This window comes from Capra hircus, chromosome 11, assembly GCF_001704415.2.
Source record: "Capra hircus breed San Clemente chromosome 11, ASM170441v1, whole genome shotgun sequence".
NCBI lineage: Eukaryota > Metazoa > Chordata > Mammalia > Artiodactyla > Bovidae > Capra > Capra hircus.
In genome coordinates this window covers 70689958-70704425 of record NC_030818.1, presented here as the reverse complement: position 1 = coordinate 70704425, position 14468 = coordinate 70689958, and the positions used below count along the sequence as shown (strand labels likewise).

The 14468-nt window shown below is 34.2% G+C and overlaps 1 protein-coding gene across 2 annotated transcripts in view; it reads left to right on the top strand.

The window, feature by feature from the left end:
• The window catches only part of SPDYA (speedy/RINGO cell cycle regulator family member A), a 35830-nt gene that overhangs the window by 2505 nt on the left and 18857 nt on the right, over nt 1-14468 (top strand). Inside the window, exons 2-5 of one of the 2 annotated variants that reach the window (XM_013967794.2) lie at nt 1517-1769; nt 3642-3700; nt 5723-5808; nt 12468-12639. In XM_013967794.2, the coding sequence (XP_013823248.1) occupies nt 1535-1769; nt 3642-3700; nt 5723-5808; nt 12468-12639 (552 nt within the window). In that variant the 5' untranslated portion in view covers nt 1517-1534. Of the gene's footprint in view, nt 1-1208; nt 1770-3641; nt 3701-5722; nt 5809-12467; nt 12640-14468 lie in introns of those variants that run through there. The other variant, XM_005686857.3, reaches the window with a different exon arrangement.

The following is a 14468-nucleotide window of genomic DNA, read 5'->3' as shown; positions in this document are numbered from 1 at the left end:
TGTGAGAAGCGTGACTAGTGTTTTTCCATCTAGATTGTAAAGCTGCTCTTTCTTTTGGGGGAAAGAAGAAGATACAGATGAGGATCTAGGAGGAGAGAGGAGTGGAGAGGAGGGAAGCAAAGTAGAGGAGAAGGAATTATATATAAAAGTATTGAATATAACTTAGTCTGCCTAGTTCTTCATAATCTAGCCCTGTGCTGTCTAATATGGGTAGCTACTAGCCATATGTGCTTATTAAACAGTTGAAATGTGGCAGGTGCAACTGAAGAATTTTTACTTTACAATTAAATATTGAAGGAATATAAAATATTTTTCCCTTACCTCCTAGATCATTGTTTTAGCAAGACTACATTTCACTAACTGTTGCAAATTTTAGCATTCAAAATTGAGATATAAGTATAATACAAACCAGATTTCAAAGACAGTATAAAAGAATATAAAATGTTGTCTTAGTTTTTATATTGAGTACATGCCAAAATTGTATTTTTGATATATTCGGTTACATAAAGTATATTTGTAAAATTAAATTGACTTGCTTATTTTTTGCTTTTTTAAATGTGGCTTTAAAATATAAATTTATGTATGTGGCTCACTTTATATTGGGCAATTCTGATCTAGCCTCACTATATCCAATTTTATTTTCCATTCCTTCCTTCAGCAGGGAAGTTTCTGAGGGTAAGGAAGGAGAATCTGTACCTAACTCACTGAACATCGAAGGGGGCACGACTGCCTGGGTCACTGTGAGTTATGGATTCAGAGATTCTCATTAGGGTCTTAAAATAGTTTGCTGCTTTGGCTATTCATAACTGCATTTCCTATTACCCTATAAATACTTTGATCATAAAAGTAATACTAGTAATTATGTGAACTAATTACCATCTGATGTAATAGTGATTATGCATATCATTAAATACTGATGGGTTAACTTTCAATTTTTATTAGACTAAAGCAGTTTACATTCATATACACTGGTAATCAGCCACTCAAATAGCATAGTCATACACTCACAACTTTAGAAATTAAAGTGATCAATTTATGAGAATCCCTCAATGCATGCATTTCTTTGCTAGAATTGTTTTTAACTTTTCAAAAATATCAGTAAACACTTGTTGAATCAGTGAGTTTTATAACATATCCAGGAATTAACCAGTTAGAAAATGTTTGTGTGTATGTGAATTGCTTTTTAACATAATAATGATATTGATAATAACTTAGTTCTTAAAGCAGTTTGCCTTATTCTATAAAAAATTCGAGATGACAATAATCATATAAAATTTTGTCAGTACAAGCAGAATAAAAATTATCAGGAAAAAAGAATACCACAAATAGATTATAAACTCAGCACAGTTTCTATAATTAACTTTAAAATTTGGTTTTTAGTTCCCTAGTAGTCAAAGCAAAATAGTATGCAGTATCTTATTATTTGGGAATAGAGACATACCAGACCCAAAGGAAACATAGCTTTTCTTGAAGTGAACAAGAGTGTGGTAAATAACTATGTGTTTTATTTTTACAGGAATCGTGGGAAACCAAAATGAGACATAATCAGCTGTGTTGTGAGACACCACCTACTGTCACTGTACATGTAAAATCAGGGTCAAATAGATTGCATCAGCCTAAAAAACCCATTACCCTGAAGCGTCCTATTTTCAAAGATAGTTGGCCAGCATCTGAAAAAAATGCACATAATAGCAACAAGTCTAAACGCCCCAAAGGACCCTGTCTAGTTATACAGCGTCAGGAAATGACTGCTTTCTTTAAATTATTTGGTAGGTTTAAAATATTGTAATAGAGGTAATTATAAAGTACTTAAAAGTGAGAGAATGTAAGTTTTGTTTTATCATTTTCATGATAATCAAAAAGGATGCTGTTATTTTCTGTGTCAGATTTTCTATCTCAAACCAAATTTGTTTTTGCCTTAGTCTGTTTTGTTTTCTTCCCCAGTGCTAGATTTTTGTTTGTTTCTGTTACTTTGAGAGTAGAAATTCTGACTCATCTAGCTTCTAGACTACTTAATTCAAGTGTCAAATGTAAATTCTGGGCAATTCAAGGTCATAGCATGAGTTTTGTTTGACCTAAAGTAAATACACATAAAGTCTCAGGTGAGCTAACTGACTCGTGTCACCGAGCCTGAGGGGTTTCCCAGGACTCAGTGCTAAAACTGAGCAAACTGGCAAGGTTAGTCAACCTAGAGAAGTTTCAGTATAATCTCTGGGGAATATTATTAAAAATTTAACTATGCTTTATCATAATGCTCATATAATAAAATTAAATTTTGTTCAGATCTTGAAACAGTGCTTCTTTGCTGAGAATCTTAAAAATAGCCAAAAAGAAACTTTGTAGTATTTCTACTGGCCCAAGAAAGAGGACCTTTTTTTCTTTTTTTTTGAGGTAAGGTAGTAAGTAGACAGAATAAAGGGTTGGATAGATAGATTCTGGTACTTATCTGTGGGACTGAATCAAGTAGCTATCACAGACTGGTAGATTGAGGTAACAACCTTCCTTGCTTATAGAGGAAAGGAGATGCATAAAAGAAGAGAGAGGGACAAGAGTATTTGCCCTTCTGAGAGGACAGAAGTCTTTAAAAAATGGGGGAGGGGGATTCCCTCTCAGTTAAGAATAGAGCAAAATTATTACCCACAAACTTTTTTGTTATTCATAACTGAATGTGGGAAATAAGGAAAAATACATGGCTCTACCATTTTAGGTAATTTAAGAAATAGAAATGGAATTAACAAGGCAGAGATTAATTATTCTCAGAAAATTGATACATATTGGAACTTTCCATTTATTTGACTACACTGATAAAATTTCTTGGATATAACAAAAAGTTATACTTAGTTATTTAACTAAAAATGAAGGGGGAAATGGAAAAAAGTGGATTTTTTTTCCAAATTATTTTCTGACAGCTACACGTATATTTTGGTATTATGTATTTGAGCCTTTATTGGAAGTGAGTGTTTTTTACCTATTTTTTTGGATGTTATTCTTTTTAACAGTATTTTTGTCTGTTGATCTTTTTGTCATAACACTGTCTTTCCAAAATTAAATGTTAGTTATAAATAACTAATGAATTTTAAATCTTCCTTACATAGACATTTTCATGTGTATTTGGATAATAGATAATTGGACAGAGGTGAGATAAATATGAGGATAGAAAAAGAACCCAAAACTAAAAATGCCCTATACATAAAAGGATAAAGTGTTTAAAAAAAAAAAAAGATATTTAGAAAACAGAGTATTCCTTGAGTCATTATTTCTTAATGACTGAGTTATCTTTTATCAGATTCCATTTCCACCTGTTAAAGATTTGTTTTGGAAATTAACAAAGAGCCCATCTAGAGCTACCCAAAACATTCCTAAAAGAGCTACTGGAATATTTAGTAAATCAGACACTTCTGGCATTCCCCTTCTAGTCTGGTCTATCAGATAGGAAGCCAAAAAATAAAGTGGTAGTTTTCTGTACAGTGCTTGCAGTGGTAAACACACTAAAGAACCAAAAACTATTATACTTTGTACAACACCAGTCCAGCCATTTTGTGTGATTTATAAGCATTGTTTATAATCTTCTTATGTAAAAATTAATTCTTCAAAAGGAAACCTGTTTTCAAAAGACAAGTCATAGCCTTCTTTTGTTGTAGATGACGATTTAATTCAGGATTTCTTGTGGATGGACTGCTGCTGTAAAATTGCAGACAAGGTAAATTTGATAACAGTATAATCATTAACTAGCATTTTTATGTTACTGGACTGTCCGGACTTTAATGAACCTTATAATGATTTTCTATTTTATTAATTAAGGCTAAGAAAAGAACTAACTTAACATTGCTCCTTCAAAATGGAATCCTTATACGTTAGTATACAACATACATTCATTCCATCTATACTCAAGGAATTGTAAAATATTGATTTAGGTTCATATGATCTTAAACCCATATTTGTTTGATTTAAAACAAGAATCAATATAGACGTAATATGTTTTTTGTTTGGTTGGTTGGGTGTTTTTGGTTTGGTTTTACTTTTTATTCTTTTTTAATTGAAGTTCAGTTGATGTACAGTACAGCTGTACACTATGATTTACAGTTTTTAAAAGTTACACTCCATTTATAGTTATAAAATATTTGCTGTATTAGGCTTAATATGTTTTGATCCAAATTGTTACCTTTTATAAGGTAATAACATCTGATAAAAGTGGTTGATTATCCTTTTTAATATTTTGTAGATAATTTAAATGAAACAAATCCCAGTAATCTTGTAGAGTAAAATTAGTTTATCTTATTCTTTATATAGGAATCAGTGTTTCATAAAAGAACATCATGATGCTGATTTATACCGTAGAGATTGTGCTATCTCTGTACTCTTTAGGTTTAGCCAAAGAGTTAGAATTTCAGCTTTATAAATGTCATCTTAGACCAGTTAGTCATATCAGAAAATGCAGCATGACTTCATATCCCATTTAAGATAATGTGCCAACCAACAGAAAAGAGAATGAACAGACTACCTCAAGATTAAATACCCGTTAATTTAATATTGATGTAAACTCTTTTAAGCTTAAGATAACAAAAATAAAATTGGAGGTTTTCTTTTAAAGTTTGAAATTTTAATTTTGTAAAATTTCAAACATGCGGTAGTACGTTTAAAATTACAATAGAGACAATAGAACAAAGACCATCTGTGTACCTACCATCCAGCTAACACAGTCATTAACTCATGGCCATTCTTGTTTCTTCTCATTTCTCTCCCTAAAACTGAATTATTTTGAAGCAAAGCCCAGACAGCCTAACATTTTATCCATAAATATTTAAAGACGTACTTCTAAAAAGTGAGACCTTTCTAAACATAATCAATGTCACTAATACCTTTAAAAATTAACAGTAATGCCTTAATATCAAATATCCAGTTCATATGGACTTCTAAAGTTTAAATTTTAGTTTTAAGTGTCTTATTGGTAATTAAAGTTGTTGGACAGCAGGGTGCAGTGCCTCTAAAGTAATTAACCAGGAATAATGTATCTTAACAAACTAGTATCGAGTCCTCTACTGAAAGTTACCTTTAAAAACTTGGAATCACCTTTGTGGTCAAACCTGCAAAGGTAGGATGAATTAGCTATCTTACGAGAGGGAGTCTAATATATTTGCATTGTAACTTGTTTGTAACTTGAACAGGCAGAACCTGGCATGGGTGCTAATAACAGGCTAGACATGTCTTCCTAATAATACATTTAAAACACTTTTCCCAGTGAAAATAGAGCCAGGTGATTCTAATTTCTGGTTAGAAGTTATTTTTTAAATTATTTTGAGTATTTTGAGTATGGATGTCTATAACTAACTCAAAGAGTTATAAACATGATCAAGCCAGTGTGGCAACAGAGTAACAGCTGATGAGTCTTGGTAAAGGATGTATGGTTATTCACTTGATTATTATTTCAGCTTCTTTATATGTTTGAATAATAGGAAAAAAATGAGTTTGGGGTTCAAAAGATATTGGCAAGAATAAAATTTAGGAGTTGATTCCAATTATGACTTAATCATAAGTGATCCATAACTATTTTTCACTGTTCATATAGATTAAAGGAAGCCAAAAAATAAGGACTCAAATAGGTGTTTCTGTAATAAGGATAAATAATGCTTTATTGTTTTAGTATAGAAAGACAGCTAGTTTAAAACAGTTTTACTTATGAAAGCAAAACATTAATTTTAACTTCTAACTTTTTTCTCTGTAGTATCTTTTGGCTATGACCTTTGTTTATTTCAAGAGAGCTAAATTTACTGTAAATGAGCATACCAGGATAAATTTCTTTATTGCTCTGTAAGTATGCTTTCTACTAAGTGATTTTTATGGTAGTTATTTATAAGTCGTGTCAGACTCTCTGTGACCCCATGGACTATACAGTCCATAGAATTCTCCAGACCAGAATACTGGAGTGGGTAGCCTTTCCCTTCTCCAAGGGATATTCCCAACCCAGGGATGAAACCCAGGTCTCCCACATGTGGGTGGTTTCCTTATCAGCTGAGCCACCAGGGAAGCCCAAGAATACTGGAGTGGGTAACCTTTCCCTTCTCCAGAGGATCTTCCTGACCCGGGAATTGAACCAGGGTCTCCTGCGTTGCAGGCAGATTCTTTACCAACTGAGTTATCAGGGAAGCGCAATATATACAATACCTCATTTAAAATAGAGGCTGTTTAAACCTTGGTATGTATCTTTGAATAGGCCTTCCTGTTTAAAGGCTGTATGGTTTTTTTTTTACTTTAATAGGATATTCTTATGTTCTTTTCATTGATCTTATGCCTAAGATTTATTTTTTAATATTCCACTTGAGTTTATATTGTACCTTTCACATTGTCATACTTTACATAGTGTTCCATATAAATTATCCCCTAAATTTCCTCTTTTGGACTTAGAGACTTGTTAAAAGCCAGAATATCCTCTTTGAAATTTAATATTTAGTAAAAATCATAACTATTGCCCTTTTAAATTGAACAGTTTGTGGGAAATACTCTAGACAATCTCAATATCAAAAGCCCACTACCTGGATACAATGCTACAGTTTGAAATATATGAATATAATTTTAAGTACCTAACTAAGGAGCTACACATAAATATATTGAAGTTAAATATCACAGCAACTATTAGCAATGAAGAATTTAAAGTCTGCTTAATTCAGAATATAATTTAGGAAATAGGACTAGAGGAAATTGATCTTTGGATGTTTTCAGGAGATACATTTCCCCATGCATAGGAAAAAATGAACTCAGTATAAAATTTGATGATGATTGCTAAATTGGAGAAACATAATAGTATTTGCTAATTTGAATATCATGTGCGAGGCACCAGAAAAATGTTTTCTATAAACTCATTTAATTTTCCTATGAGATATATTTTTAAATTATCTCCATTTTACAGATAGGAAAAATGAAACTTAGAAAGATTAAGTGCTTTCCAAGATCACAAAAGTTAGTAAGTAGAGGAACTGGGGCACAGATTTAGGTATGATTTGCCAATGGCCAAATCCAGCCATTTGACACTAAGCTGTATTGCTTTTAATGTGTCTTTTAGTATTATATCGGTATATTGATGCAATATATATTTTGTAGTTTTTTTCTCACTTGAGAATTGAAAATAAGCCAAGATAAACTTTATTTAAATTGAACCACATGCCCAAAATTGGATTTGACTAGCTTTGTAAAATTATTACCAGCAAAGCACTTTGTTAGCTTACACTGTGTAGTAGCATGTCAGATTTTATTGCATGTTGTATTATAAGCTTCATATTAAAAGTAACATGAATCATAATTTCCATTTTTATATCTAATCGTACTTTTGATATAACCCCACTCAGTGTGAAGTAAAGTGATAGTCGCTCAGTTGTGTCTGACTCTGCAGTCCCATGGACTAGCCCACCAGGCTTCTCTGTCCATGGAATTTTCCAGGCAAGAATACTGGAGTGGGTTGCCATTCCCTTCTCCAGAGGATCTTCCTGACCCAGAGATCAGACCTGGGGCTCCTGCATTACAGGCAGATTCTTTACAATCTGAGCCATAGGGGAAGCCCACCCAACTCAATAGTTCTCATTAAATATTTTCTCAGCCACAGTTCTATTTCAAGTTATTTTCTATATATTCTTTTAACACTCTGAACTTCTACTATTATTTTTTACTCCAGTATTTTTTTCATGTTACCTTTTCTACTGGACTGTAAACTCCTTACAGGCAAAGAACGTGTACCTTACTTTTTTTGCATACCTCAATGGCTAACGTAGAATTTCTTAATTCTTTATTTGAATAAACATAATTAACCCTATGCAATATAAATGGACTCTGCTCCAAGAAAAATCTATTTCAAATTAGAAGACAACTTACATGTGTAAGATACGGACATTTCATTGCATGGAGCCTGAAAAATTGTTAATGTGGAATGGAATCATAATGTGGTCCTAATACAATATTGAAAAGTGAAAGTGAAGTTGCTCAGTCGTGTCCAACTCTTTGTGACCCCATGGACTGTAGCCTACCAGGTTCCTCTGTACCATAGTGTGTTATCAGTTCAGTTCAGTTTAGTTGCTCAGAAGTGTTCAACTCTTTGCAACCCCATGGACTTCAGCACGCCAGGCTTCTCTGTCCATCACCAACTCCTGGAGCTTGCTCAAAATCATTTCCATTGAGTCGGTGATGCCATCCAACCATTTCATCCTCTGTCGACCCCTTCTCCTGCCCTCAATCTTTCCCAGCACCAGGGTCTTTTCCAGTGAGTCAGTTCTTCACATCAGGTGACCAAAGTATTGGAGTTTCAGCTTAAGCATCAGTCCTTCCAGTGAATATTCAGGACTGATTTCCTTTAGGATTGACTAGTTGGATCTCCTTGCTGTCCAAGGGACTCTCAAGAGTCTTCTCCAACACCACAGTTGAAAAGCATCAATTCTTCAGTGCTCAGCTTTCTTCATAGTCCAACTCTCACATCCATGCATGACTACTGGAAAAACCATAGCTTTGACTAGACAGACCTTTGTAAAGAAATGTCTCCACTTTTTAATATGCTGTCTAGGTTGGCATAGCTTTTCTTCCAAGGAGAAAGCATCTTTTAATCTCATGGCTGCAGTCACCATCTGCAGTGATTTTGGAGCCCCCTAAAATAGTCTGTCACTGTTTCCATTGTTTCCCTATCTATTTGCCATGAAGTGATGGGACTGGATGACATGATTTTCGTTTTTTGAATGTTGAGTTTTAAGCCAGCTTTTTCACTCTCCTCTTTCACTTTCATCAAGAGGCTCTTTAGTTCTTTGCTTTCTGCCATAAAGGTGGTGTCATCTGCGTATCTTAGGTTATTGATATTTCTCCCAGCTTGTTTTCATCCAGCTTGGCATTTCGCAGGATGTACACTGCATATAAGTTAAATAAGCAGGGTGAACAATATAGAGCCTGACGTGCTCCTTTCCCAATTTGGAACCAGTCCATTGTCACATGTCCAGTTCTAACTGTTGCTTCTTGACCTGCATACAGATTTCTCAGGAGGCAGGTAAGGTGGTCTGGTGTTCCCATCTCTTTCAGAATTTTCCACAGTTTGTTGTGTTCCACAGTCAAAGGCTTTGGCATAGATGTTTTTCTGGAACTCTCTTGCTTTTTCTATGATCCAGCGGATATTGGTAATTTGATCTCTGGTTCCTCTGCCTTTTCTAAATCCAGCTTGAACATCTGCAAGTTCAAGATTCACGTACTGTTGAAGCCTGGCTTGGAAAATTTTGAGCATTGCTGTGCTAGTGTGTGAGATGAGTGCAATTGTGCAGTAGTTTGAACATTCTTTGGCATTGCCTTTTTTGGGGATTGGAATGAAAAGTGAGCTTTTCCAGTCCTGTGGCCACTGCTGAGTTTTCCAAATTTGCTGGTGTACTGAGTGTGGCACTCAATATGTGCATTATAGATTTTTCATAATCAGCAAGCATGAAAGGGGCCAACCTCTTCCAACTCTATCTACAGTTTACTAACAATTATTAGGGATACTAAAGTCAGAAATTACTTGATATAATTTCACAAAGGACACAATTTGACTCGAATAACTGAGTTTAACAATGAGGTACTTTATGATATTAATAATGTACATATAATATAAAATAATATTAAAATATATAATTATTTTAAGGGAGAATAAAAATATGTAACTACTCATATTAATGTAACTAAATATGAATGGGTACTTTTCAGGTGGCACCAGTGGTAAAGAACCTGCCTGCCAGTGCAGGAGATGCAAGAGACTTGGGTTCGATCCCTGGGTCAGAAAGATCCCCTGGAGGAGGGCATGGCAACCCACTCTAGTATTCTTACCTGGAAAATCCCATGGACAGAGGGGCCTGGTGGGCTACAGTCCATGGAGTCACAAAGAGTTGGTCACAGCTGAGACACACATACACACACACACAAATATGAATATGTGCATGGTTAAAAAGACTACATAGGAGTGTATACAATTGAAAGTGAGTCTTCTCGTATCTCAAAATCTTGATCTCCTTCCTCAAGGATAATTAACAGTTTCATGTGTATCTGTCTAGAAATAATTTTCTATATATGAACCAGTATGTGTATTACATGAATAGAAATGTACTCACACTTCTGTGTGTGCTTTAAAAAATTTTTTTAACATGAAATATCTACAGAAGAGTGATTGGAGTGTATATGTATGTGTGTGTGAAAGAATAAAAGCAAAACAAACATTCATGTACCCCTGACTTAAGAATAGAACATTATCAGAATCTTAGAAGCTTACAGCACAGTTTCCCAATTAGAGCCTCTTCCTTCCACAAGTAATCATTTTTTTGCTTTCCTTTATTCTATGTATATACCTCTAATATATTATTTGGTTATTCCTATTTTGGGGCTATACAATAAAAATTATATGTACATGTCTTCTGTAAATTCCTTCATTTGCTTTATGATATTATTCTGAGACTAATTTCTATTGATATGTGTAGCTGTAGTTCACTTTCACTACAGAAAAAAATACGCTTGTTTCTTATATATTTGCATTTTTTCCCACCATCTTGTTGTGTACTTTGTAAATATTCCATTTTTTTTTTCTGTTTCTTCTTTCCCCTCCATTTTTATCTTTTTTTTAACTGAGATTTTAAAATTTTTACCTTTGACACCTTTTTTCCTCTACTTCTTAGGAAATCTTACATTCTACACCTATTCTTTCAGCAATTACCCTAGTTATTTTTAATTACAAGACCCAGTTTCTGTTCTCTTATCTTACAATTCCATTAGTTCTACATGATGCTCTCTAAAAAGTTAGATATTATTATTGTTGTTTTATAAATTCAACATTTGTTTAGATTTACCCACATATTTATATATCTTTCATTACTGTTACTTCTTGCGTCTCACACCTTCCACTTGGGATCATTTGCCTACCTTTCTGTTTGCTTTAAGACCCCCTTTTATTGGGTGTTTGTCTATTTTTCCAGTATCTTCACACTTCACAGCCTGTTTCTGTTCATTTTGCCTTGTTCCCTTATATGTTTTGTAAATCCTTTTATTACAAGTTGCCTTTTTTTTCCTTAGAAAATCATCTGTGGACCTTGCATTGTTTCCAGTGAGAAATCTGCTTCATCCTTATCTCTATTCCTGTATAATTTAATGTGTCTATTTTTTTCTCTGACTGCTTTTAAGATTTTCTCTATATCACTGGCCATAAGCAATTAATCAGAGAAGGCAATGGCACCCCACTCCAGTACTCTTGCCTGGAAAATCCCACGGATGGAGGAACCTGGTGGGCTGCAGTCCATGGGGTCGCTAAGAGTCAGACACAACTGAGTGACTTCACTTTCACTTTTCACTTTCACACATTGGAGAAGGAAATGGCAACCCACTCCAGTGTTCTTGCCTGGAGAATCCCAGGGACGGGGGAGCCTGCTGGGCTGCCGTCTATAGGATTGCATAGAGTTGGGCACGACTGAAGTGACTTAGCAGCAGTAGCAGCAAGAAGTTAATTATGATATGTTTTGTGCTTTGGAGTTTATTCAGCTTCTTTGTGGGTTTACAGTTTTCATCAAATTTCAAAATTTTTCAGTAATTATTTCTTCAGGTGTTTTTTCTGTCCACCCACCATCCTTTAGGGATTCCAGTTTCACCTTTATTAAGCTACTTGAAGTTGTCTCACAGCTTATTAATGCTCTTCATTATTTTTGTTTCATTTTCTCATTATGTTTCTTTTGGATAGTTTATATTGCTATGTCTTCAGTGCACAAATCTTTCCTTCCATGACATTTAATCTGATGTTACCCTCACTCAGTGTAATTTTCAATGTACACAAAGTTTTCATCTCTAGAAGTATACTTTCAATGTGTCTACTTGTCTTTTTGCACATCTAGAATAACTGTAACTGTTTTAGTGTCTTTGTCTGTTACTTCTACCATATATCAGTCAGTTTTGATTGGCTAATGATGATTCTTCATAGCTGTCCTGTTTTCCTACTTTTATGCATGCCTAATCCCCCTCAGGTATTTGAGTGTAGAGAAAGACCATAAGAAAAGGTTAGAGGGAACACAGTGCCTAACATTTGCCCGCAGCTCAAATAGTGCCTGTTCACACCAGCCAGGCTGAAAAAACTTCCAGTTCACACTGAATAATTCACTACTGAGTAGGGTACTTGGAAACATCTTGCCCTAGTGGGGAGTAATTGGCCCCAAACTGAACATTGCTCCAGATCCATCTAACAAATCAAGACTTGAAAGGATCAGACTGTTTCAATAACTGCATCCTAGAGCAAAGCTCAAAATTTATAGGAATATAAAAATATCCAGAACTCAACAATGTAAAATTCATTGTATCTCTAATTTTTATATACATTTCTTTAATCATTCATAAGGCTTGAATATCTGTTACCGTGTTTATAAACAAGCTGAATTTTTTGTATGTGCGTAAACTCTCTTCCTGTCCTTTACTCATTTCTTTTTTGAGTTGTTGGTCTTCTTTTTTAGGTATCTCGCTAATACAGTTGAAGAAGATGAAGAAGAATCCAAATATGAAATTTTTCCATGGGCTTTAGGGAAAAACTGGAGAAAATTATTCCCTGACTTCTTAAAATTAAGGGACCAACTCTGGGATAGAATTGACTATAGGGCTATTGTAAGCAGGCGATGCTGTGAGGAGGTAAGATTTTTAAATGCTTCATATATATATATAATCTCTGTCTTCTCTTTATGTAATTTTCCCTGTCTTGTTTTTCAATGTGCTTCTAATGCTTCATTTTTTGTAAATGAAGGGTAAACTGCTAACCTTGATGATTACCATGAGTACAACTTGCATATTAAAATGTTGATATTTTAAATTTATAGCACAACAATTTAAAAGTGTCATTTCTTTTTTTCTGAACAGCCTACTTCCACAGAAAGTATTTTTATTTTAGTGTATTTCTCTTCTCTAAAAGATCACCAATATATTAGGAAGAAATAGTGTGCACATTCCAAAGTACCTCAGGGTAATAACATTGGAGCTGAATAATAATTTCTATTAAATAATTTCCACTAAAGTATCAAAATTTCACATTCACAAGGTTGAAATATAAACAGTGTGGTATTAAAATTTAAATAAATTTAAATAAGCTTAAAAACTATACCTCTGTTCATATAGCATACATAAAGTAAGTTTCCTTGATGACAGATTCTATTAATGTAAAGCAGAAAGACACTAAATTAAAAGATCAGTTATTTTATCTGATGTTCTGGTTTTCAGTAAAGAAAGTTAATGTTTCAAACTAAAAATATTAGAGTAGAAAATTAATGGAAGGCAGTAACTAGTTCATGTAATTAAGTTAATTAATATAAGCCAGAACTAGTTCAGAAAAGTCAGGGCAGATAATGCTGTAATTAAATGAAGTCATATCTAGTTTAATGACTACAGGCCAGAGAAGCCAAATAATGGATTAGTGTCTAACCTGAGGGAAGACTTTAGAGGTGTGTCACAGAACTCTGTCCAGAACTAATCTTGTTCATTATATTTATTAATGAGATGAAGTTATAGAAGTTATACATGGTTTTGGATTAAATTAGAATTGTTGAATATTGGGAGAAATGCAAAGATTCAGAAATAACTTAGAAGACTGTACAGCACATGATTATATTCAGTAGAAAAATATGAAAGGATGAGTATGTATGACTACCTCCCTTCCATTAGTGGGTCTTCATTAATGAATTTAAAGGACTCATTCCAATTACAGGGCATTGAAAAATTCCTGTCTCGTTACTTTTTGTCACAGCTTCCCCAGGTCAGGAGTGGGTAATTTGTGCACCTGTTGCCATCCTTGGTATGATAGTGCCCTTATTTGAACACTCTGATTTTATCAAAGTAAATGCTTCAGGTTCCATGGAACACTCAGCCAAGTGCATGGAGGAGGCACTGGAGGCAAGAGGTCAGGATAGGCAATGCTTCCTCATGGTAGACTGCCCACCACTCCTAAAATACAATGACTCACATTTTAATTACAACAGTTTTATTCTGTTGGAGCTGGAATTACCTTGGTTGCTGGCACCAGACAGTTAGGGAATGATGTGGCTTATAAAAGACTACAGTGTTTTAGACACCTGAAAAGTCAGTTGTTGTAATGACTTTTTCACTGATTTTTCACTGACTTTTTCACTCATTTCACTGACACTGAAAATGTCAGTGGGATTTACAGAAAAGTTCAGTCTCTCAAGGCTTCAGCACTGAGAACTAACAGAGTTCTCCCCTAATTCCAGATTGGCAGATCTAATTTCCTACTTCATATTTCATTATCTAGTAGATACCTCAGACTTAACATGTTGAAAATTGAGTTTTTGATTCTCCTACACAGACCTCCACACTTGCTCCTCCTACAGTCTTGCACATGTCAATAAACAGTAACTTCATCATTCTAGTTGTTGGCCAAAAACTGTCACCCTAGGTTTGTTTGGTTTTTTTTTCAGATCTATACCTCAAAGAAATATCCAGCATCCCACCAT